Source organism: Peromyscus maniculatus, chromosome 20 (assembly GCF_049852395.1).
Source record: "Peromyscus maniculatus bairdii isolate BWxNUB_F1_BW_parent chromosome 20, HU_Pman_BW_mat_3.1, whole genome shotgun sequence".
NCBI lineage: Eukaryota > Metazoa > Chordata > Mammalia > Rodentia > Cricetidae > Peromyscus > Peromyscus maniculatus.
The window spans coordinates 52,355,142-52,380,473 of NC_134871.1; the positions used below are offsets into that span (position 1 = coordinate 52,355,142).

General features: G+C 53.0%; 2 protein-coding genes across 3 annotated transcripts; one reads left to right on the top strand and one right to left on the bottom strand.

Moving 5' to 3' along the window:
* Positions 1-598: 598 nt before the first annotated feature.
* Serhl2 (serine hydrolase like 2) lies at positions 599-17,662 on the top strand. 2 transcript variants are annotated; one of them, XM_006980230.3, is made up of 12 exons: positions 599-746; positions 2,355-2,504; positions 2,585-2,698; positions 3,102-3,143; positions 3,508-3,527; positions 3,947-4,021; positions 5,415-5,524; positions 6,430-6,509; positions 11,659-11,693; positions 15,343-15,425; positions 16,590-16,686; positions 17,255-17,662. In XM_006980230.3, the coding sequence occupies exons 1-12, from the start codon at positions 743-745 to the stop codon at positions 17,372-17,374; spliced, it is 930 nt and encodes a 309-aa protein (XP_006980292.1). In that variant the 5' UTR covers positions 599-742; the 3' UTR covers positions 17,375-17,662. The 2 variants fall into 2 exon arrangements, with proteins under 2 accessions (XP_006980292.1, XP_042120559.1); XM_042264625.2 differs by lacking the exon at positions 2,355-2,504 and having other exon boundaries at positions 602-746.
* Rrp7a (ribosomal RNA processing 7 homolog A) lies at positions 16,822-23,940 on the bottom strand. The gene is made up of 7 exons (XM_006980232.4): positions 23,519-23,940; positions 22,700-22,842; positions 21,212-21,337; positions 20,538-20,655; positions 19,390-19,487; positions 18,846-19,044; positions 16,822-18,017 (listed from the first exon to the last, which is right to left on the bottom strand). The coding sequence occupies exons 1-7, from the start codon at positions 23,658-23,660 to the stop codon at positions 17,932-17,934; spliced, it is 912 nt and encodes a 303-aa protein (XP_006980294.2). The 5' UTR covers positions 23,661-23,940; the 3' UTR covers positions 16,822-17,931.
* Between the last annotated feature and the right edge of the window lie 1,392 nt (positions 23,941-25,332).

Sequence of the window (25,332 nt, forward strand, 5' to 3'; positions counted from 1 at the left end):
GTGCTCATTTGGAGAGCGTTTTGTGGTTTGGGTTCCTAGGGTTTTGTTTGGGGGAGGAGGAGGTTAAGGGTTGAGTCTCTGACGTGTAGCCCAGGCTGGCCTCCAGTCCCCATCTGCCTTTCCCAGCATCCTGAGTGTACCATGTCCACAGCCCGACTCCGGGTTCTTCATCTTTTCTGGACTGAAACTGTTTAGAATCCTTCCTTGCCGGGGGGCGGTTTCCACCAGAGCCCTCAATTGCAATACGTTCATTTATTCATTTAGGCTGCACAATCAATTATCAAAGCTGGATAGTGCCAGGCTCCGTTGAGGGGCCGTGGACATGAAACACTGTGAAACACAGTGTGAGAGCCAGAGGGGATCCTCAGGGCGCTTTGCTCACCCCGGAGCCACTGGGACCTTGTCCAGCTCCTGGTGCCATGCGGGCATGCCCAGGGATCGGTCCTGCCACCTGCGTGTCTTTGTGTCTTTCAGAGCCTTCTGTACTCGCTCCAACACCGCCCCACTAGCCTGGGCCAGGCGGGATCCATGTGGATGTCCCCAGCCAGAGAGCGCGGGAAGGAGGGGCCTGGGTGGGGCGGGGCCCTTGTGGTGGGCGGGGCCGGGCCTGTCGGAGAGGCGTCTTGCAGGAGTCTGGCGGGCCTAGAGGAAAAGAAAAGTCAATTGGGCGGGGCTGGAGCTTCTGAGTCCTTCCGTCCCTGCGACCTCCCGGGAGAGGAGTGACAGCCGCACTGACCGAGCAATGGGTGAAAATGCCCCTCAGGGCCCCTTAGATCGGAGTGGGAAGGGGAGGCCCATGCACCAACTCAGTCACTCTAGCCAGTGGAGTGTGTGTGTGTACTCACTGCCCTCCCCACTGGGTGTCCAGACCCAGTCAGCAGCGCTGAGATGCAGCAGAGCCAGACTGTGGGCTCCGAACGAGTCACAAGGCCGCTGAGTCCCCATAGCTCTTAGATTAGACGAGTGTGCGCATAGCTATTTGGGGTTACACTTTGGGGCCAGCAGCATGAGAAGGTCAGCTCTGGGACACACCTGACCTGAGTAGGCCCAGCTGGAGTCCTGGAATCATGCTGTCGGCCTGTAAATCCTCTCTTGATCTTTCCGAAGGAGCTTGGCCATCTTCTGTGCCTCTGTGTAGCGGTCTGTGTACTGAGCATGGCAGTGGTCCAACTCACGTTATGGGCAGTTGGCTTGTGTCAAGTGCCTGGCACCGGCTCTGAAGGCTTAGAAAATGCTGGCCACAGTAGCCTCCCCAGTTTCTATTTCCAAGGGTTCAGTTCCCCAGCGTCCAAAATATTTAGTGCAAAGTCCAGTTTTGAGTTGCATGCTACTCTGAGTGAGTAGTGTCCTAAAACCCTCAGCCGTCTTAAAGCCTGTCCTCCAGGATCTCTCAAATATTTCTTTGAATGTAGTTTTAGCAGGCCTGGAACTCCCCTTATCAGCCTGTCCTGACCTGGATGCAATTCTCCTGCCTCTGCCTCCTTAGGGCTAGGATTACAGATGTGTGTGTGTAGCTATACTTGGTTCTCATGCAATAGTTCTGGAGACAGAGACCGCTGCACACATTTTCATTACAGTGTTTGTTTTGGAGATTTATGTTTTATGAGACAAGGTCTCATGTAGTCAAGGCTGACCTCAAATTTCTAGTCTCCCTATTTCTACCTTGTGAGTAGTGGGATGACTGGCACGTGCTACCACAATTTGTATATTATAGTCTGTTATCAGCATTGTGTTTTATTAAGTATTGTTTATTTCCTACTGTGCCAATTTATAAGTTAAACTTTATCGTGGATGTGTGTGTGTGTGTGTGTGTGTGTGTGTGTGTGTGTGTGTGTGTAGAAGCATAGATAACATTCATTGTATGGGGTTCATTAATGCTTGAAGTTTCAGGCATCCATGGGGGTTCTTGGAATGGGTTGTGCAGTTAAGAGGCACTGTAATCTGCTTAACAGAGAAGGAAACTGAGGATATGATACAGAGGTTTTAAGCAGCCAGTCCAAGGTCGTACAGCCCACAAGTGGCAGGATTCAAGCCAGCAGCCTCCAACCCACTCCTTCCCATTCTGTCCCAACACCAATGGGTTACTTCCTATTCAAGCCTGTTCAGATCTCTCTCACCCAGGGGACCCGGATGTCTTTCCCTTCTCAGGATATCTGGTAGTCTGTCTGTCCAGAGCCAGGACATAGGCTAATAGCACCCAATTGCATGCTGGAGCATACATAGATGAGGGGCTTAGGGCTGGAGAGATGGCTCAGCCGTTAAAGGCTAGGCTCACAACCAAAAATATAGATGAGGGGCTTGGTGCATGCTGGGTTCATGGTTGCAGCGGGAAAATGACCGGTTCTACCTTACAGGTCTGCTGTCCGAGTTGAAGCTGGCTGTGCCCTGGGGCCACATTGCTGTCAAAGTCTGGGGCTCCCAGAAGAACCCTCCAGTTCTCTGCCTTCATGGCTGGCTGGACAATGCCAACTCCTTTGACAGGCTTATTCCTCTTCTTCCACAAGGTGGGGCTGTGGGCCAAGGGGGCGGTGGAGGGGTGGAAGCCGCCACACAGACCCCCTTCTCTTTCTCCTCTCTGCCGCAGATTTTCATTATGTGGCCATGGATTTCGGAGGTCATGGGCTCTCATCCCATTACAACCCAGGCTTCCCGTATTGCCACCAAAATTTTGTGAGTGAGGTCCAGAGGGTGGTAACAGGTGAGCAAGAGCCAAAATGAATACCAGGAAGGAGTTGCGTGTGCGTGCGTGCGTGCGTGCGTGTTTCGGGCAGCGCGCGCGCGGGGGTGGGGTGGGGTGTCCTCTGTGACATCCCCTCTTATCCTAGGAGTAGGGTGCAGTGTCTAGGAGGCAGTACTGGCTTGGAGATGGATGCCTGGGGTCTGGCTCCAGTTCTCCCAGCAACTGAGATGAACTTGCCTCCTCCACTAGGAGCTTCCCACAGTGGAGCTGAGCCCCCTCAGCTCACCTCCCGGGTGGGGTGCTACAGGTATTTGGAGGGAGTCCCAAGCCAGGACACAGGAAAAAGTTCGGAGTAAGGCTGGACCATGCTAACCTTTTTTTTTTTTTTTTTTTTTTTTTTTTTCCTGCTTTGTGTTTTCAGCCTTTAAATGGACCAGATTCTCCCTCCTGGGCCACAGTTTTGGTGAGTCCGTTTTGGCCAGGCCCTGAGTTCTATGGAGGGCTATCGGAGAGGGAGAAAAGTTGATACGGTGGTGCCTGGTACCTTTCCCTGCCCCTCTGAGGAGGAGGAAGAGAATCCTCGTATGCTTATCTTAGGGACTGTGCTTCTGGTCTCAGATGAGGGAGGGGGATGCCCCTGTGAGTGTTTTCACACGAAGGGACCTTGGTGGCCCAGGAAGAGGCTCCAAGATGCAGAGTCCCCACACTGTGGTGGGAGAGGAGCTGGGGATGGGACAGCCCTTAGAAAAGAGCTCAGGGGAGGATATTGGGGGCTGGGGAGGGGGGGTCACATAACAGTGTGACAGCGCTGCTCTCTTGTCCGGCAGGTGGCACTGTGGGCGGCATGGTGAGTAGCTGGCTGCTCTGTGGTCACCTGGGACCTTGAGGGGCAAGGGAAAGGTGGGCTGGGGAGAACGATGGATGCAGTAGCCAGCACCTCCTTAGCCAGAGGCAGATTACACACACACACACACACACACACACACACACACACACACACACACACACGATGGATGCAGTAGCCAGCGCCTCCTTAGCCAGAGGCAGATCACACACACACACACACACACACACACACACACACACACACACACACACACGCGCTGTGTCCAGGTCACGGTTCCTTGTAGTTTCTACGGGTCCCATCTAGGGTTACTGGGGTCTGCAGCTAGGTCTGGGAGCACACTGAAGGGACGGAAGATTCGATCTGGTGAAGCCTGCCCCTTCTCCAGCCGCTCACTTGGCTCCTCTCTTGTTCCTCTCCAGTACGCCTGCATCTTCCCAGAGATGGTGGACAAACTTATCTTGCTGGACTCAACACCCTTTCTCCTGGACTCTAACGTAGGAAGAGGCTTCTTGGAGGCTGTCACGGGGACCCTAGGCTTTAGTGGGGGCGTGCCTTCAGCTCTGTCTCCTGTGGTGGACATTAAGGAGGCAGCAGAAAGTGACGGAGATGGACAAGTTAGCCAGGGATCTCCCCCAGAGAGGGTAGCATCCTGAAGCTTGTGACCCTACGAACGTCAGGGAGCAGGGCATGGGAACTCTTTGGAAGCCCAGTGTGTGGCCTGGATTCTGCAGAAAGCCGGGGGAGCCAGCATAGACCAGAAAACAGCAGCCATGGGTGGAGGAAGTCTGGGGCCACAGCAAGCTTCCTGCCTGAAAACAACCAGTTCCTTTGCGCTGTGCACCTGGAACAACCATAAACATCAACCATGAGTGTGGCTGAGAGACCAATACTACCCCCAGCAGTCACAACAGCCAGTACTGTCCCTGTATCTGAGACTCGGCCCTGTCCTTTACATACTGTGTGACCCTAAGGAAGTTAGTTTGCTCCAGACCACTCCAGTATGACAATTTCCATCTTTCCATTTACAAAATGGCCACACCTTCCCTGAGGATGATAACTCATTCTTCTTTTTTTTTTTTTTTTTTTTTTTTTGAGATAGGAGCTCATTCTGTAATCAAGGCTGGCCATGAACTTCTGGCAATCCTCCTGCCCCAACCTCCTAACAGCTGAAATTACTTTTTTCAGTTTGTTTTGTTTTGTGAGATAAGGTTTCTTTGTGTAGCCCTGGTTGTCCTAGAACTAGCTGTTGTAGACCAGGCTGGCCTAGAACTCATAGAGATCCTCCTGCCTCTGCCTCCCAAGTGCTAGGATTAAAGGTGTGCACCATCACTGCCCAGCTGGGATTAGTTTTTATCCCTATGTCTCCAGGCCCTGCACATTGTAAGCACTCAGTAATTTTCCATTGCATGGACCATTAACCATTAAGCATTAGTGTGGAACCCAATACCCAGACTACGGTGAACTTTGCCCTTTGGTCTCTGTGATGTCCCACTGATGAAACAAGTATAAAGAGCCTTGGGGCTTCCTCCTGGGTGGTACTGGGTGGCAGTGAGCCCCCAAAAGGCTGAACCTGCTGGTCTTCTGCCACTGGGGACTTTGCCTACCTGGTCCCACTACTTGCTGTTAGAGTCGAGTTGCCTGCCCTCGATGGAATGCTAGTGTTCACACCTCTACACAGCCCTCGGCAGTTAACAGAGATGCCCCCTCCCCCATCATCTGACCCCTCTAGCTGTCCCAGGCTAGCCTGTGCCCAATGAGAAAGGGTAACTAGCAGGGGCGGATCCCCCTCAGAGGGGCACCGAGGGCAGCGGGCGGGACCTGGGAAGGGACTGGGACCTCTCGTCTGAGGCTTCCCTGTTCACCAGCTCTGGCTGGCTGACTCCTTAGGAAATGGAGCACATCCCGCTCTACAGACGGAGGAACATAGAGCACATGCTGCAGGTGGAAGCTTCCCAGAAGCCCCCGAAGGTGTCCAGCCCCGAGGAAGTGCTGCAGAGGTGTGGGTGCTGGCGGCAGGGGTGGGGCGGAGGGAGGCTGGCACTGCTGTGCCCAGGGTAGAAACCTTCCAAGTCAGGGAGAAAATACAGCACGCTCCTCCTTCTCCTGCTACTGTTTCCTCCCCCTCCTCACAACGTCATCCCCCCACCCCTCCACCCCAGTTTGCTCCCCCTGGGTGGCATTCGGGCATCAGGCCTCCTGGATTCTCCCACTCTCCTGTTAGAGCTGTCCGGCAGCCTCTACCCCAGAACAACCACACAGCCTTGTGTCCTTGTTGGCCTCTCCATTCTGCACCCACGGCCCAACTGGGAATGCCCTGGCTGTGTTTGCACTCATTGGGCAGTGTGCACAGTAGGACAGGGCTCTGCTTTGTTGTTGTTGTCTAGAGGAGTGGAGACACACACACACACACACACACAGAGAGAGAGAGAGAGAGAGAGAGAGAGAGAGAGAGAGAGAGAGAGAGAGAGAGAGAGAGAGAGAGTAAGTAACAGGCAGACGTGCCTGATGCTGTAAACACCCCACTGATTCTGAAAGACATGCAGATCGTTCAAGGTTAGCCTCCCTTCCCTCCATCTCCCCTTCCTTCCTCCTCCTCTTCCTCCTGGAGGGTGACCCCAAGCACTCAAGCACTTTACCCCAAGCCACACCCTTAGTCCTTTTTGTTGTTGTTGTTTTGTTTGTTTGTTTGTTCATTTTAGAGAGATTTAGCTATAGTTCAGGCTGACCTTGAACTCACTATGTAGCCGGGACTGGCCTTGAATTCAAAGTCCTCCTGCCTCAGCTTCCTTAGGCGCTGGAATTAAAGATGGGCACACTCTCTCTAGCTGCCTGCTTTCCTTTCTGTCTAATCCCTGGGCTGGACGGAGGCCTGATTCCTTTTGTGTCTTCCTGTCTCCCCCAGGACCCTGAATAACAACAGCCACTTGAGTAAAGAGTGTGGGGAACTCCTGCTGCAGAGAGGAACCACGCAGGTGGCCACAGGTAAGGACTCACCCTCCGTCCGTCTGTCTGTCCATCCGTCCATCCGTCATTACTGCGGGATGCCATGGGGGGCCTGCATGGGTCAAGCTGATACTTGGTGCCCCCAAGTGTTTCACTGGTTTTTCCATTGCCTCATACAGAGCACTGTGAAAGCAGGATGATGGTTATGATAAAGGGCGCTGGTTACCGGCGGAAAAGTAGGCACAGATGCTGTCACTCAGGAGACACTGGGCATTGCTGACGTGAGCCTCCGTGCTAGGGAGCAGGCAAGCGGTAGGAGCCTGTGGCAGGAGCAGAATTAGCTTGGGAGAAGGAAAATCCAGATCTGCTGGCTCTCTGGATACAGTGTTAGGAAACCATTGTTCTGGGCCTCCACACCCCTCCCCAACACACACACACACACACACACACACACACACACACACACACACACACAGAGAGAGAGAGAGCCCCCCCCTTCTCTCTCTGTCTCTCTCTCTCTCTGTCTCTCTCTCTCTCCCTCCCCCCACCTCTCCCTCCTGATCTGAATAATGCAGGTGAGGAAGTGGTCTCAGGCATCCACTTCCTGGCCAACGGGAGTACCCAACAAAGCCAGGTCATGAAGCTAATGAGTTAACCAGGCAGATGTACCAGGATCAAGAGAGAGCCATGAGGGGCTGGAGAGATGGCTCAGTAGTGAAGAGCACTGGCTGCTCTTTCAGAGGTTCTGAGTTCAATTCCCAGCAACCACATGGTGGCTCACAACCATCTCTAATGGGATCTGATTCCCTCTTCTGGTATGGATGAAAACAAAGCACTCATATACATAAAATAAACAATATTTAAAAAAAAAAAGAGAGAGAGAGAGAGAGCCATGAAACACAGCTTTAGGCACATTCTTCTCTAAACACAAGTGTTCCAGCCCAAAAACCCGGTGCTTGCTTCAAGCCAGGTGTGGTGGCATGCCAGCCTGAAACCCTAGCACTTGGGAGGTCGAGGCAGGAAGACCGTGCTGTTGCGGCCAGCCTGGGCCACATAGTAAGACCCTAAGCCAAGCAAACAACAGAAGCAACACATACTCCTGGCTGAAGGTATTCTGCCAAGAGGGAGAACCCAGCTCTGTCCAGGATCGCTGAGGATGAAGGGACAGGCTCTATCAGTCTCTGGCCAGGGAAGCCCTGCCTTCCCCTCCAGGATGCTGAAATTTCTGTCATAAACTCAGCTGCATTCAGTCAAAAGCAGATCCGTCTGGCTTGAGCAGTTTCACGGAAACACTTGGCAGGGGAGCCGGGACAGCTGCCCATGTTTGAAAGGGAGAGGCTTTGTAGAAAAGCAGAGCTTTCTAGCTGCCGATGAGAAATGGAGAGACCTAACCACAGTCATCCCCCCACCGGCAACCACCAGAAGCTCTGAGGGCCTTGTCCATGGGCACAGTGCCCTCTCTGCCGGTCTCTGCTGGATCTGTCTGTGACTTTGACGAGTCCCAGCAGAGACGCGGAGCCAGCAGTGGGAAGACTGTTGAGTTCACTGCTGTTCCTCGGAAGGCCGGGCAGGCCTCCTAGGTGGGAAGAAAACAGGAAGGAGCCACCCACGGGCAGAGCGGGCAGCTATTAGTGTTCAAGGATCAGGGCCTGTTTGGTTTTTGTTTTGTTTTCAATTATACTTGTTTATTTTGGGGGTGTGGGTGTGAATGGGTGTGTGCATATGTAGATGGATGCCAAGGATTGAATTCAGATCTTCAGGCTTGGTGGCAAGTGCCTTTACCCACTGAACCATCTTAATGGCCCCAGAGGACTCTTGGCTGTTTTTTTTTGTTTTGTTTTGTTTTGTTTTGGTTTGGTTTTGGTTTTGATTTTCCCATTTTATTTTTATTGGACCTAGGGCCTATTTTCTATCCCTCATGCCCCCATGCTCTGGACAGAGGGATGGCTAGGGAATATCCCCAGTACTCCAACTGTGTAACCTGAGGACTGGGAGACAGTCACCATGTAGGTGTCCCTCTGACACTGCGGGACACTGCTAAGGCAGGGACAGAGAAGGGCCAGCAGATACAGAAGCCACACTGTGCCAAGGACCTGCCAGGAAGCTGTGGGGAGGACAGCGGGATGATCCTGAGCACAGGGCTGGAGGCTGGACCAAGTAGGACCAAGTTAAGTCTGCACTGGGACGCCCATGGCTTCATGTGGGTTCAACTCAGCCCGGGCCATTTCCCTGTCCTGCTTAAAGGGTAAAGGAGTTTATTAGGGAGGAAGATTCACTACAGCATGGGAGATTTATCGTAGGGTCCTGGAAGTCCGAGGTGAAGTCCAACGCTGGGTCCGTCTCAGCATCCAAGCCCATGAGGTCCTCTATGCATCCGAGTCACAAGTGCCTGGCTAGAGCTCTATCAACAATTAAACATTCCATTTATTATCTCAGAGTTCCATAATCTCTAATTAGAGGCCAAAACCTAATAATTACAGAAAATAGCATTCCTTAATGTTCCCATAATTGCTTTTTTTTTTTCCCCTCAGAGTAGCATCTAGATTCATGCTTGCTTTTCCTATGGGGGCAGGGAGGGGTGGGGTGAGGGTGGGTGGGCGAGGATATCCTGCCTTAACCCTTCCCAGACATACAACAAGCTCAGTCATCATTTGGCTTCTCTTTCTTTCTTTTTTAACAAGTTATTTTTTTTATTTTGTGTGCATTGGTGTTTTGCCTGCATGCATGCATATCTGTTGGATCCCTTATAACTAGAGTTATAGACAGTTGTGAACTGCCATGTGGTTGCTGGGAATTGAACCCAGGACTCTCTGGAAGAGCAGCCAGTGATCTTAACCACTGAGCCATCATCTCTCCAGCCCTCACATTGAGCTTTTTATCAACTTTGTCTAATCTGTTGCTATTTAAAAAACAAAACAAACAAACAGACAAAACCTGAGTCGGGTGGTGGTGGCACACACCTTTAATCCCAGCACTTAGGAGGCAGAGGTAGGTCAATCTCTGTGAGTTCAATGCCAGCCTGGTCTACAAAGTGAGTTCCAGGACAGCTGGGGCTACACAGAGAAACCCTGTCTTGAAACAACAACAACAAAAAAACCTGAGTCCAGCCGGGCGGTGGTGGCGCACGCCTTTAATCCCAGCACTCGGGAGGCAGAGGCAGGCGGATCTCTGTGAGTTCGAGGCCAGCCTGGGCTACCAAGTGAGTCCCAGGAAAGGCGCAAAGCTACACAGAGAAACCCTGTCTCGAAAAACCAAAAAAAAAAAAAAAAAATCTGAGTCCAAGCATGATGGTGCACACCTTTCATCCTCAAAGAGGCAGAAGCCTCTGCTTACCCTCTGTGAGTTTGAGGCTAGCCTGATCTACACAGCAAATTCCAGGCCAAGACTACATAAGTAAAACCTGTCTCAAAAATAAATACTTCTTTTTGCCGGGCGGTGGTGGCGCACGCCTTTAATCACAGCACTCGGGAGGCAGAGGCAGGTGGGTCTTTGTGAGTTCGAGGCCAGCCTGGGCTACCAAGTGAGTTCCAGGAAAGGTGCAAAACTACACAGAGAAACCCTGTCTCGAAAAACCAAAAAAAAAAAAAATTTATTTATTATGTATACAGTGTTCTGCCTATATGTGTCTCTGCAGGCCAGAAGAAGTCACCAGATCTCATTACAGATGGTTGTGAGCCACCATGTGGTTGCTGGGAATTGAACTCAGGACCTTTGGAAGAGCAAGCAGTGCTCTTAACCTCTGAACCATCTCTCCAGCCCCAATAAATACTTCTTAATAAAAACACCAGTAGGGAAGGTGGTGGCGCACGCCATTAATCTCAGCACTCAGGAGGCAGAGGCAGGGGGATCTCTGTGAGTTTGAGGCCAGCCTGGTCTACAAAGCAAGTTGCAGGACAGCCAGGGTTGTTAAACAAACAAAACGTAAAACCCAGGTGCAAGGCTGGGCGCATTGCTGGGTGGTAGGACGCATTGCTGGGTGGTAGGGCGCCTGCTCTGCATGCCCCAGGTCCTGGCTTCCAGCCGCAGCACTGCAGGAGAAGGGGATTTACTGGAAGACTGTGGAGGTGGGGAGCCCAGGGGTGCAGTGTGAACATCTGCCCCATCTATGGTCAGTCCTTGGCTTCATCTCAGTTTTTACCAACTTTCCCATGTTGCAGACGTGGAACTGTAGCCGCCTGGTCCCTGGTTGTCACTTCTCTCTAGACCTGGAGTTTCTTTTCTTGAGTGCAGAACTGTGGTATTGCACAGTGATATCCAACTGCAATATGTGTGTCTTTTTTTTTTTAATGGACTCTGGAATTTGAATCATCTACGTGTTTGATTCTAAGACTTATATTTGCATTAAATGTTTAACACACTGGGGACAGCCCGTTTGCAGGTGTTCCGGTCTGACGTCACCTTGTCTGGTGGTTGGGCACAGGGGAGTTGAGCGGACTTGTAGGTAGACCTCTCCCCAGGCTGACACCTGCAGCCGACCCTGTTCCTCTTGTTGGAGCATGTCCCCAGGGTTGGAAACTTCCACGGCTTGTGAGTTCCTACATGGCAGCAGAGGCTGCTCTGCCCCACCCCCACACTCCTGCACACAGTTCTCTAGGAATCATAGATGTGGCCCAGGAGGGCGTGGCTAAACCTTTCTAGCTGGGTAGAGTTGTCCATCCTCTATGGCAGCGACCAAGTCTGACAAGGAATGCCGTGGGTCTCGATTATCCTCTATTTCCTAAAGAAACGAACAGTTTTCTCTGAGATGGGAGTTGGACCCTAGAGGGGTGGCACATGTCTTTAGTCCCAGCACTTGGAGGCAGAGGCAGGCAAATCTCTGTGAGTTGAGGCTAGCCTGGTCTACAGAGTGGGTGCCGGGTCGTCAGGGGCCACCTAGTGAGATCCTGTCAAAAACAAACAAACCAACAAAAACAAGAAAGGGGAGAAGGAAAGAGAGAACCTTATTGTTTCCATCATCATCCTTTGCTGTCCCTTGGGGTCTGAGGAGATGCCCATGTGCTGTGGTCAGACAGTCTTGACAAAGCTCTGTTCTAGAAGAAGCCCAGGACGGAAGTCCAGGGCTGGCTTTCAGCAGCCCAGATAGAAGGCATGAGCCCTGTGTGAGGAGACCGAGATTTCCCCAGGAAGCCAGGTTCTCCCTTCCTGTAAGAGCTGACACTGAAAACACCATGCTTTGTGCTTTCTTCAGGGCTGGTGCTGAACAGGGACCGGAGGCTGTCTTCGGTAAGTACCGCTGTCTGCCGGCTTCGTCACAGATTGCCTGTGATCTCTCTTTGAAGGTAGTGTTAAATTTCTATGCATAGCATAGGATAGACCCATTTTAGGTGGCTCTAAGTACACTGCTGGGTAGTATTAGACACACTGTTTTATGTAACCATCACCAACACCTATAGCCAGACTTTGTCCCGCTCAGTAAACACTGAACCAATTAAAACCCCAAGTCCTCACCCGTCTCTCCAGCAACCTCTAATTGACTTTTCTGTCCCTGTGAAGTTGCTTGTATGATACCCCACAAAAATAGAATCAGTGTTTGTCCCTCCGTGCCTGGCTTCCTCTCCTCAGCATCGTGCTTTCCAGATCCTTTCATGTGAAACATGAAACACACACCCGAGTTCACACCTTTGTGAGGACTGAAAACTGTTCCAACGTGGTGACTTTAATCCCAGCATGTGGAGGCAGAGGCAGGCCAATCTGTCAGATTCTTTTTTTCCTTAAACATCTTTTTTACATCTACTTTTTAAATTTAATGTGTGTGTGTGTGTGTGTGTGTGTGTGTGTGTGTGTGTGTGTGTGTGTGTGTAAGGGCAGGGGGAGCGTGTGTGGAAGTGAGGACAACTCGTGGGAGTCTCCCCTTCCTCCATGAGTGTCATGGATCAAAGTCAGTCAGCTTGGCAGCAAGTGTGTTTATCCTCTGAGTGTCCTGCTGGTCCACAGCGCATGTTCTCTGTGCAGTCCTCTGCTGACAGACACCGGGCTTTCACGTTCTGGCAGCTGAGAACAGTGCTGCTGGACCATGAGGCTATGCCAGAAGAGAATTGCTGGAATTGTGACTGATCTTTTGAGAAACTGTTGAACTGCTGTCCACAGAGGCTGCGCTAGTTTATGTTCCCACCAATACACAAGGGTTCCGATCTCATCCCCACTTTCTCTCTCTCACACACATAGGGGAGGAGGGGTGCTGGGAACTGAACCCAAGGCCTTGTACACTCTAGGCAAGTGTCCTACCACTGAGCTTCGTCCCCAAATCCCTTTCTCCCATTTGTCTCTTCATACACATGGACATACATCGACAGACTCTCCAAACGTCCCCAAGTGTCTTTTCATACATGTGCATGTACACGGACACAGACCCTTGTCTTAGGACTTTGCATCATTTCCACACTCCCTTCCTAAAGAAGTCTCTCACGGGGCTGGAGAGATGGCTCAGAGGTTGAGCACTGGCTGCTCTTCCAGAGGTCCTGAGTTCAATTCCCAGCAATGACAATCATGTGGCTCACACCCATCTGTAATGAGATCTGGTGCCCTCTTCTGGCCTGCAGTTGTACATTCAAGCAGGACACTATATAATAAATAAAAATAAAAACAAAAACAAAAACAAACAAAAAAACCCATCTCTCACAGACATTTGTGGGGCTAGAGAACAGAGGTGTTCTCCTCTCGGCCCCTGGTGAGTCTGGAGCACAGCCAGGCACACCGACCTGGATCCAGGTCTCATACCCTGTGTCCTGTATGCAAAGTGCTTCAGAGCTGGCAGCTCATTTGACTTTGCTGTTGGCTTAACCTTATTACTTAAAAGGGGGGGGGGGGGGTCGGGGGATGGTGGTGATGAAATTGGAAGAGTTAAGAGACGTTGTGGGGAGAGGCAGCTGATAAAAGGGGACAGGCAGGGGCCCCCAATGTGGTCAGTCTACAAAGGAGAAATAGGCTGCCATAGAAACTCAGAAGAGCCTCACGTCTACAGGCATGATTGAGGTAATGTCCCCTAATCCTTGCCTCGGGACCAACTTAAAATGAAGTTTGAGGCCTGATTGTACCCTTGAGCCAGACCAACCCCAGGTCGTGAGGAAAAGGAGGGAGTTTGGAGGCCAAGGCCCAAACCTCCACCTGACTGCGTCTGGCGCCACCTCCTGTTCGCTGTCGACTGTGACCAGTGTTCAGAGGCGTCCTCCCTGCCCCGCCCCCTCCTCCCGCGCCCCCCAGGCCTGTTGGAGAAGGTGGAGCCAGGGAGCCTGCCCTTGTCGCAGGTCTCCAGCAGTTGCTCTGATGTGAGAACCTGGCTGAGAGACTGCGGGGCCTCGTGGGCGATGTGGGAATCTCTGCTTTGAGAACGTACCCATGGTGATTTCAGTCTGAGGAGCAGGATGAGAAGCGACTTTGTTGTGTCTGTGTGAGAGTTTGTGTATGGTGTACGTGTGCATGTGGAGGTCAGGGGACCTTTGGTGTTCCCCAGCCACATTCTCACATTTATTATATATTATCTTTATATAATAAAGACTTTTTGAGATGGTCTCCAACTTTTCAAGCAGGCTAAGCTGGCTGGCCCCCACACTCTGAGGATCCACCTGCCCCTGCCTCTTGAGGGCTGAGATTGTAAGATCGTCATACCATGTCCAGTTGCTTAAAAGTGGAATCAGAAGATCAGGTTCAGGTCTTGTTACAAGCACTCTACTGACTGAGCCATGGCTCCAGCCCAGGAGTGAATTGTTTTGTTTTGTTGTTTGGTTTGTTTGGTTTGTTGGTTTGTTGTTTTTGGTTTGTGGAAACAAGGTTTCTCTGTGTAGCTTTGGAGCCTGTCCTGGAACTCACTTTGTAGACCAGGCTGACCTCGAACTCACATCGATTCCCCTGGCTCTGCCTCTCGATTAAAGGCGTGTGCCACCGCCGCCCGACAAGGAGTGAATTTTTTCAACTGGGTATCCGATACTCCCCAGGGCCCAGTATACAACAGGCAAGCTCTCTACCACTGACCTACAGCCTCAGCCCAGATGTACTGATGTCTTCTATTTAACTTTACTAACTATCATTTCTCCCACGAAGTCCCCTGATCCTAGCATGCATATCACACCTGCTGTGCACGTGACCTACAGTGTCCATCAGTAGCTGCATGGGGCTGGAGGCCTCCATTTTGTGGCCCTGCAGCACAGGCACATTAAAAAGCAAGGACAGGGCTGGAGAGATGGCGCGGAGGGTAAGAGCACTGACTGCTCTTTTAGAGGTCCCGAGTTCAATTCCCAGCAACCACATGGTGACTCACAACCATCTCTGATGAGATCTTGTGCCCTCTTCTGGTGTGCAGACATACAAACAGAACACTGTATACATAATAAATAAATAAATAAATCTTAAAAAAAAAGACACATTTAAAAAAACAAGGACAGAGCAGTGAGGGCTGGGTGGAGACACAGGTATGGGGGACTCCGGGACTCTGTGTTGTGGTCACAACACATTTCTTTCAAGTAGAAGCAGTCTCATGAAGGGAATGAGCTCTGCCTGGCAGAGTCCAGAGCCCACAGCTGGGCTCTGTACTGGGAAAGGTCTGCAGGGGCTCCCGTCCTAAACAGGTCCAGAAGTAACCTCCAGTCAACAGCCACACCCAACTGTAAAGAGTTCTGTGAATGGAGTCTGGCTGGGCAGCTCTGATCCCAACAAGAGGGAAGAATAGATCTGGGGGTGGGGGTGGGGGTGGGAGACACAACTTTGGTTGATGGGAGCTAAGAAGTCTTGATGAGTAAGTGACTTGGTGGACACTGGCCTCCTGGGGTGGGTGGGTGGCCCAGCTAACCTCGCTGGAACCCAGCTGCCCTGAAATAAGGACTGTGCAGGTGTGCATGGGACTTCGTGGCAAGGATTCACCCTGGTCTTGTTTCTGCAGCCAGAGAATAGCTTTGACTTCGTGAGCAAGGAGATGTTTGTGCACCTTACCAGGAATCTTCAGGCCAATGTGTTGCTGATCAAGTGAGTCTGAACTGAGTGCCCTTGATAGACCCGGAGAGCAAGACCCTCTGAGGGAGCCTGGCACAGGCGTCCAGTTCTCCAGTATGACACCACACTATTTCCACTTAGTCTTTCTCGGGAAGCATCTTTGTCAGCAGGGGCTGGGAGGGGGGAAGACAGCCTGGGAGGAGGGGGCAGGGGTGAGGACTGCAGCACAGACTGGCAGGTCTCCGGGAAGCCAGACGTGGCTGGACTTAAGATTCCACTTCCACATCAGAGAAATGGCACAGGCAATCTTGGGAGCTTGCTAAGTCCTACTCTGTTGGGAAAGATTGTCCTACTTGAGTGCATGGCTTCAAGAAGGATGCACTTGGGGTGATTCTCAAGGGGCACACCCCTCGTCAGATCAGCCAAATTAACCCTGATGACCAATGGGGTGACAGACATCACAGGATTGTCTTCACATGCAGGAATTTTGAATTAGGAACTTTTCCTGGGCTAGCCACATGCAGTTGGTCTAGCCTGATCCTTTCCTTGATGCTTGGTTGTGGCGGCAATAGCAGGGAAATCAGAGGCAAGTTTGATGTCGTGGCGTGGGCTGTTGCTAGGTTTGGAGGCTTAATTAATGCTTTTTTTTTTCTTTGAGTTAAATTTTCAACTCATTATGGAGTTGGGGGAATGTTAGCACCGTTATAAATTAAGGCAAAGCTGAACTTAAAAACAAGGGACTGGCTGGGCACGGTGGCTCACACCTGCAGTTCAGGACCAGGGAGAGCTCAGCAGGGCTGTGACAAGCCTGAGGCCAGCCTAGGCTACAGTGTGCTTCAAAGGCGGGGGTGGGCTGGGCTGGGCTGGGGGGGGGTGGGGAATGGTTGCGTGATATGCACGTTAGACGTCAGTAGATTTTATTTTAAAGAGAAGCCTGGCCTTGAGAGCTGGTTCAGATCTCAGCCCAGCTTTCAGTGGCCCCCACTTTCCACGGCAGGCATTCAGCTTCTGTTAGCCTGCTACCCACTCTAAGAGAAAGCTGGTACTGAATGACCAACCCTCAGGATCAGCAGAGGCTCAAAGGGACCTAGGAAAAAGGAAAATGGGGGTCAGCCAGGCTTGGGCTCTTCAGGTCCTGAAACTCAGACAGGGCAGAGGGCTCTCTGTTGAGAGTCACCCCAACTTCTTGCTGCACAGGGCAACAGAGGGGTACTACGATGTGAGAAGAGCCAATGATGAGAAGAAGGAGCCTCTGTTCTTCATGGTGGACACGCTAAATACCATCCTAAAAGAGGTAACGTGTGTGGCCTGGGAGGCTGACAGGTTGGGCATGTCTTCTGCTCTGAACCCCACATCATAGTCAATTGCTTTGGATCCTCTCCATGGCCAGTCCCCAGAAACACACAGTCTGATTCAGGAAGGAGACAGCTTTGGTTGGCAGGATCTTCCACTTTATTGTTCTCACCTGACCCCTGGCCAGTCCTACTTGTGAGGCACACCTCTTAAAAGTGGCCTCTCACTGGCCTCCACTGCTCCCGGAACCAGCACATTGGCAAGTGTGATGGCTCCAGGGCAGGGGGAGGCCTGTGGAGGTCCTGGCTCTCTCTCGCCAGTCATCACTTAGACCCACCGAGGCCTGGAACCTCTGCACACAGCCCGCTCCACCAGAACTGGCAGCGACCCTGCCTGTGGCTGCCCCAGTTCAGCACTGTAGCCATACAGCTCAGAGGCTACATCCCCGGGACAGCTTCCAAGTCCCCAGGCTGCTGTGGAGAGAGGTCGCCTCTCACCCACTTGGAAGCAGTCAGCTATGAGAATGTCTCCCGAGTGGGCAGCATCTCACCAGCTGCCCCTTTCTCCAGCGGTTCCAGCTTGTGAAAGTCCCAGGCAATCACTACGTCCACATGAACAAGCCCCACGTTGTGGCTGGAACCATCAGCTCCTTCCTAGAGAGCCAACCCAGGACCTCATCGTTGCTGTAGCTCTGGTCTTGGATCCTGTTCGCACTTTCTAACACCCCCATCCCACAAAATAGGTGGGGTGGGGCTCACCGGGCTCGAAGACCAAGGGAGGTGGCGGAGAATCCCATGGTAGAGCTGTGGCAGGCAAGGGAAAACAAGATTCTGGCCTTTGAGAAGGGGACAGGTGCCCTGGGGCTTGTGTCTGGTAAGCTGCAGTGAGCTGTGCGCTGAGGAAGCAGGACCTGGGCTGGGTCTCTGGAGCCTGTCCTGGCTGCCAGCCTGTGTGGAAATAAATCTGTCTTCACTGCATTCCAATGGCTCTGTTGCCTGCAGGGACTTCATGGAGGGCAACAGAGTCAGAGCAGATGGTCGGTCAGGTTTCCCAGGAATATCTTTACAGGCACGAGGAGGCAGGGGCAGCTCTCTGGAGGCCAAATGCTGCTGCTGCCCTGCACTTCCAGCCTGTGTGGGTGTAGAGATGGAGCTGTGGGACACAGCAGTGGCTTCTGGGCCTGGGATCTGCTTCCCAAAGCACAGTCCCCGAGGGAGCAGGCCTGCTCGCCAGCGGCCACAGCAGCTCAGTAGGGCCGGAACTTGCGCTGGGCGCGCATCAGTTCAATCCTCTGCTTGTCCTCCTCGAACTTCTTGCGCAGCTGTGCTAGGTCTGGGGGTGTGAAGGGACACAGGACGGGTCACACGGAGTGCCTGTACAGGAACTGCCAGCCACCCTACTAAAGAGACTCCTCATGTCCCAGGGAGGCTCAGTACACCCTCCTTCTGCCCCCCCCCCCCCCGCCCCCCATGCCCCCTCTATTCCTGCTGTGCCCTGGGTCATGGTCAGGATCCTGTAAGAAAACAGACCCGGACACTAACTACAGCCACTCAGGAGGGCTAGGCTGAGGTGGGGGGGTGGCACGGAGAAGAGGCCCAGAGAAAGCAGGACTCCTAACCCTTCTGCTCCCTAAGAAGCAGCAGGTCCAGGGGCCCCTTTCCCTAGATGAGGCCTTGGAGTAGGGGGCTCCAGAATTCAGCAGTAAATGGTCACCAAGTGACCCAAGTCAGAGGTGGCACCCGGAGCTCTAAGGAGGGGATCTGACAGGCTGCTCAGGTGAAGGTACAGCTTGGGGTCTAGGAACAGGGCCGGAGCATGTGAGGTGGGGGAGAGACTATGAGGCAGGGGCCAGTGCCAACAAAGGTGGGATCTGAAGGTGGCTGTGGAGCCCAGCCCATGTTCAGGAGGGGACCGGGCCTTCTCAGCTCCACAGAAGTGTCCTGTGAGCAGCGAGAGCGTGTACTCCCATACGGAACACTCAAGAGCCCCCCCATGCACCCCCACCCCTCAGGTCCCTGCCCGAGGTGCTCTGGGGACCTGGTGGTGAGGCCACATCCCAGGTGCTCTGGGGAGCAGCAGGGGCACCAGCCTGTAGAGGAAGTGCCTGAGGACTTCCTGCTCCCTGCCCCGGCCCGTGGGGTGCCCCCGGGTGTCCCTTACGCTCCATCTTGGACTCTCGGTGCTGCCAGGCATAGAAATTGAGCAGCTCCTTGCGGGCCCGCTTCCTTTTCTCCTTCTCGAGGACGCGCAGGCTGGCCGCTTCTGTCCGAGGGAGCACAGGCCTGCGGCCCCGGCGCGTCACCTTCACCCAGCCCTCCTCATCCGGGACTCCTTCCTCCTCCTTGGCCTTAGTCTCCTCCTGCATGGAAGAGGCTGTGGATGGGCAGGGCTCCGCGGCAGCAGGATGCCCCGATTGGCCCGAGGCCCACACAGTGTCTGCTGGCCTGAATGGTCCCCACAATGAGTGTTGAACAGACATGTCAATGACACTCCCTTCACCTGCAGACCACTGAGAGTCCATGTCACCCAGCCAGGTGGCCCAGGTTTCAGCAAGCAAAAATGCGAGCCTGCACCCCCATGGTAACCAAGGACAGGCTGCCACCGCCAATCCCTCACAGGCACCACACCACACCATTCTCTACCTGTGGTGCCCACCTTCCCACGGCTACACACGTGATCCCCAGGAACCCTACTGGAGGCCTACCTCAGCTATCTTCTTGTCGTAGGCCTCCATGAATGTGTCTACTTCGATTCTCAGGGCCTCAGGGTCGAGCACTGAATCTTCATAATCACTGATCCACTCTGAGGGGGAAGGAACATGGTGTACCATAAACCACACTGGGAAAGCATCATGCGCTGTCTGCGCTCGTGGAGAGTAGACTCGGGACCAGAGAGCTAGCTCAGCGGTTAAGAGTACTGTTGCTCTTGCAGAGGACCCAGGTTCGGTTCCAAGCTCCAACATGGTAGCTCCAACCACCCATAACTCCAGTTCCAGAGATGCAACCTCTTCTGACTTCCTTGTATACGAAGCACACGTGTGGTGTGCAAACACACATAAAGCAAAATCTTTAACAATTACAAAGAGAGCAGACTCTAGGAGGCCTTCCTTTGTCCTCTCCCAACCTCTCCTGGGTCAGCCTGGCTCCCTGGCTCTGTAGCCGGGAGAGGTAAACCGGCAAGCTGCCCCGCTGGAAACAGTTAGCAAACTGCTGCCAGCAGATGGCACTGTTTTTGTTTTTTTATGCCAAGGCATAAAAGCCCCAGAGCAGGACAGGGAGGGCAGGAACCCTCCTGGGGAGGAATCAACCTCCCCAGTCACTCTGGGGCACTCCCCCATCTGATGCCCTTCCCTTGGCCTGCTCTCAGCCAGGCTACTCCAGCCTCTGCTGCTGGGTGCAGCAGCACTGACTTTGGAGGTTTTTGCTGTCTCCGCTCTGCACTCTGCCAGCCATATACTTAATCGACAGTCATTCCAAACCATCATCACTCCAGCTCTCACAGAACGTTCTCCAGGCCGTACAGAATACAGAGACGACTGGCTCAGACTGGAGAGTCAGGCTTCACCAGACATGGCCAGCAAGCTGGATCCTCTAGCACAGTCCAGGCACTTGGGATTCAGGTTCGGGTGATAGGAAGGTTCTAGAGGCAACAGGTAGGGAGGGCCCTTACCTCCTTACCTGGTGCCAAAGGCTCAGGCTATTTCCTGACGTGTCTCAGACACAGCCCCGCCAGCCCAGGCCCCTTGGGAGAGGGGACACAGCTTGTGGCATTCACAGATGCTGCCCCCATCAAGTGTCCCTCCCCAACCCAAGGCCCGAGGAGGAAGCACTGGACACCGCCAGCGGTACTGACTATGGACTCCGCTCTTCACAGGGTGGCTCTCTGTAGAAAGCAGCAATGGGCCCTTCAGATTCAAGGCAGCTGACACTCCACTTGGCTTCTGGAACACCACATAAGCTACCTGAAAGCCCTGGGGGGAGAGAGATGTCTGTGTGAGCCTTCCCACTTGTGGCACAAGGTCCCCATACCTGCCCCGGACCAGGGGAGATGGTGCTCGGCTCTTTCATGTATCATCCCACAGTCTGGGTGAGGGACAGCCATGCTCCTAGCTGGCCAACTGCTGCTGGGACACCTGGGACTCGTGAAAAGCAGGCTCACCCAGGCTAGGGTGGGTCATAAACAGACAAGGCACAAAGTCAGGGTGAGACCCCCTTGTACCGCAAGGACACGTGAGGGACCTGGGGAGAGGAGCAGGGCTCCCGGAGCCAGGGCACCAGTCCTGAGGAGAAAGCCACTGAAGTAGGAAATGGGCTCCGGGAGACTGCAGGGCAGAGAGGGAGGCAGGAAGTCAGAGAATGTGGCGGCACACCTGAGAGAATCCGAGGCCATCCCCGCCAATCTATGTCACACGTGGCAGAGGGCACCCCAGGGCCACAGGGCGCCTGTCTGAAGTCCACTGCCGAGCCCACCCACGCCCCACCACCCTGCCCCCACCCAGTGGAACCTGATGGTACCGGGCAGCCTACCTGAGCGGGCTTCTGGTGAAAATACTTGGACTTTGGCTCCTTGGGGCTCTCGGCAAGGTCGGGCTTCTCCTGCAACTCCACTGTCTTGATGGTGCCACAGGAAGAGAGGAGTCGGGACAGGCACTCCTGCCACGGTCAGAGGGAAGCAGAGCGTCAACACCCACGGGCTCCTCAGAGCCTCTGGACACTCACAATAGCCAGGAAGGACTTGAGCCCAGGTCTACACAACCCAGGGGGCCTACGTGCCCAAGCCTGACCAGCTCCCAAGACAACGCAGAGGCAGATGTGTCTAGCTGTGATGGACGATAAGGACTTTCAATGTCACTGACTTCGGATGACAACTAATTAAGCTTTACCACCTACGTCTGAGGGAATCAGCTCCGGTTGGGCTCAGGATGGTGGGAAGCTTTGGCAGGAAGAGTATGAGGGGACTTCTTAGGTCTGTGCTGCTTACACACAGTGTGGTCAGCTTCTGACATGCAGCAACTGACCAGCCCAGCCCTTCCCTCCAACCTGCTGTCCGGGTTGGCCTTGAACTTCTGATCCTCCAACCTCCAAATCTGATTTATGTGGTGCTGGGGATTGAACCCAGGCCAGCACCCTATCACTGAGCTATATCCCTAGCTCTAGCATGTCTCTTCTCAAAAAAGTAATTCCTCCCACCAGGCATGGTGACACACCCCCGAAAATCGGGGCAGGTGGAGCGATTGAAAAGTTTTTAAAATTGCATTTGTCTGTGCGTTTGTGCACAAGCGTATGTGTGTATGTGGAGTCCGTTTTACATGTGTGGAGGTCAGAGGACAATCTGCAGGAGTCAGTTTTCCCTTCCACCATGTGGGTCCCAGAGATCAAACTCAGGCTATGGGACATGGTGGCAAGTGCCTTTACCCACTGAACCATCCTACCAGTCCTCACCTTCCTTTTTAGACTAAGTGTGGTGGCACATCCCTGTAATCCCAGAATTTGAGAGGAGAATCAGGAGTTCAAGGCTAGCCTCACCTACATAATAAGTATGAGGCCAGCTCAGGCTACAAGAAACCCTGTCTGAAACAAAACAATGAAAAGTACATGTAATAGTGTCTGCGAAAAATCAGTACGTATGTCTAGACAGAACTGCACCTGATTTTTGTTAGACTTTCTTTAAAACAAAAAAGAAAAAAACTAACCAGTAAACAAAAAAAGTGGTCGGAAGGATAATTATTTCCAAGCCAGCTGTGCCCACTCGTTAACTGTAATGAGTCGGGGTGGTGGGGTGGTGCAGGAGCACAGCACATCTGAGGCCAGCCCGGGCTGCCTGGTGAGGTCCAGAACTGCCTCCGGGGGAGTGAGACCCTGTAGCCCATATTCTTAGAATTCTGAGAGCCCCGGCCTTTTCAACATCCTCCACTGTGGCTTTACTGGCATTTCCACCTGGCCGCCAGAATTTTGTAGGGCCCATGGCAAGCCCCCCCCCTTCCAGGACCCCCCGGTCCTCTGCCAGCAGCTTACCTCTGTGCAGTACGGGGGCACATTGAGGATAAAAAGGGTCCTATTGGGAGGCCACGTGGACTGGGTGTCCTGGCGAACTCTGTGCTGTCTCACGTAGAGGTAATGAGAAGCCCGCTGCTTTTCCGAGAACTTCACTGGAATAGCTACGAGCAGGGGAGAGTTCGGGGTACCCCGAGTTGAGGCCAGTGCCTGTGTCATCCAAGTTCCTCTCTCTGTGTCCCTCTCTAGCTCCACCTGCCCGCCTGTTGGTCACCCGCCCGCCCACGGAGAGCTAGGGAGCACGCAGTCGGGGCATCACGGCCGGTGGGGACACAGCGGCTCGCTGCCGCGCTCTCGGGGTACTCGCTGCTCACACCATCAGCCCCCCATCGCACTGGCTGTTCCGCTCGGCACACCAACCCTCTCCCCTCCACCCACTCTCCAGGTTGGGGCTGTCGCGTCCCGACCCCTCATGCCCAGCTAGCCCCACTTCCCAGGAAGTCTACACCGGTGAGATGCGAATCTCCATAAAGCCAGGGAAGCTGTCCCTTGGGGTGGGGATACAGCTGCGGCCACCACCCCCAGGAAGCGCTTGCTGAAGAACCAGACAAGCGCAGGCCGGCGGGTGACAAGCTCCAGTGGTCGACGCTGCACGCTCGGCGCGGCCTGGAGGAAGCTGCTCCCGAGGCCTCTCTGAGCAATGCCCGCGGAAGTCGGCAGCCGGAGCCGGTGCGGCGCGGCGAGCTCCTGCGCCCCGAGACCCGACGAGCCGCCGTGGTCTCCGCCACGCGCAGGCCACCTCCCTGAGAAGAGGTCAGTTCCCGGCCCTCCGCTGCTCACCTGAATAACCCGGTGGGCTCGGTATGCTCCCCTCGTGGCCGCACGCACCAGGTTTCTTCTTGCGGGCCACCATCTTGAGGACCGGGAGCGCAGGGATGGACGGGAGTTGTAGTTCTCCTTTCCGGCGCGGCTGAGTTCCCATGACGACGGGACCACGTGGGGCCCCGCCTTCTCAACTCTAGGCCCGCCTCCCGGATCTTGTCCAGCCCTAAGATTTTCCCCTTCCTTGTCAAAATGGGGGTGGAGGGGGCGGGGTGAGATGGGGTGGTGAAAGATGGGGATGGAGAGGGGGCGTGGGGGAGGCTGGAACGAAGGCTCGGAGGTTAAGAGCGCCGGCTGCTCTTCTAGAGGACCCGGGTTCGCTTCCGATCACTCACAATTGTCTGTAATCCCAGTTCCAGAGAGATCTGACGCCCTCTTCTGGCCTCTGTGGGCACAGTATACACGTGATGCAGAAAAACAGAGATAAAACACTCATAACACAAAAAGTAAATAAATCTTTAAAAATAAATAGTAGGCAGTTTGAATCGCGGTGCAACTGAGGAGCCACTGTGGGATTTTGAGTAGAGAGATGCATAAACCGTCTCTCCTTGGTAGTTAATTCGACTGTAAGAGGACAAGGGGGTAAGTAGCCTGGGGCTGAGACTGTAAGCAAAGAGCCTTGGCAGCGGGTAAAGGCACTTGCCACCAAGCTTGACATCCTGATAGATCCACGGAAGGAGAGAACTGACTCCTGCCAGTTATCCTCGGACCTCCACATGCACTCCATGGCATATGTCCTCTCCCACAAGATAAAAGTTTAAAAAATTAAAAAAAAAAATGCGTCCGTGTGACCCTGGCTGTCCTGAAGCTAGCAGACCAGGCTGGCTTCAAACTCAGAGATCTGTGTCTGCCTCCCGAGTGCTGGGATTAAAGGTGTGCACCACCACACCTGACTCTATAGAATTTAAATGTTTACAAATCGAAGTGAGTTCAAATAAACTTTTCCCAGCTGGGCATGGCTGTAATCCCAGCTGAAGCAGAGGATACCTGTGTGTTCCAGAGCATCTGAGGATACAGGGAGACCGTGTCCCACCTTTTTGAGGCAGAGGTCTCACTTAGCCTAGGTGGGCCTGAACACTGATCCTCCTGCCTCCATTTCCCCAAGTGCTGGGATCAAATGTATGCATCCCCAGGGTGATTTACGTAATTGCTTCATGCTGCTAGACAAGCACCCTACCAGCTGAGCTTCATCTGAGCCCAATTCCTACTGTTTAATCGCCAAATTCACTGCTGTTCCCACCCCCATTGCTTATCTTAATTCTAAAGGGTTTTTCTTGGCTAAGACTTTGAAAATTTCATTCAAGTGTGTATTCATAATTATCCATTATAGTATTTTTATGATGGCTACTTTAAAATCTTTAATAAAATTGGGAGCTGTACTACATCTTAAATCCCCATTCTCAGGTTGGGAATGGAGGATCAGATTATATGTCCAAGGCCAGTCTTGGCTAGATAGTGACATTGTAAAACCCTGTCAAAAAATAAACAGTAAGAAAATTATGCCAGTACCAAGCCATTTTTATTATTATAGCTCTATAGTAGAGCTTAAGGTCAGGGATGGTGATGCCTCCAGAGGTTGCTTTATTATTCAGGATTCTTTTCGCTATCCTGGGTCTTCTGTTTTTTCAAATGAAGTTGAGTATTTTTCTTTCCAAGTCTGTGAAGAATTGTGTTGGGATTTTGATGGGGATTGCATTGAATCTGTAGATTGCTTTTGGTAAGATTGCCATTTTTACTATGTTAATGCTACCTATCCATGAGCATGGGAGATC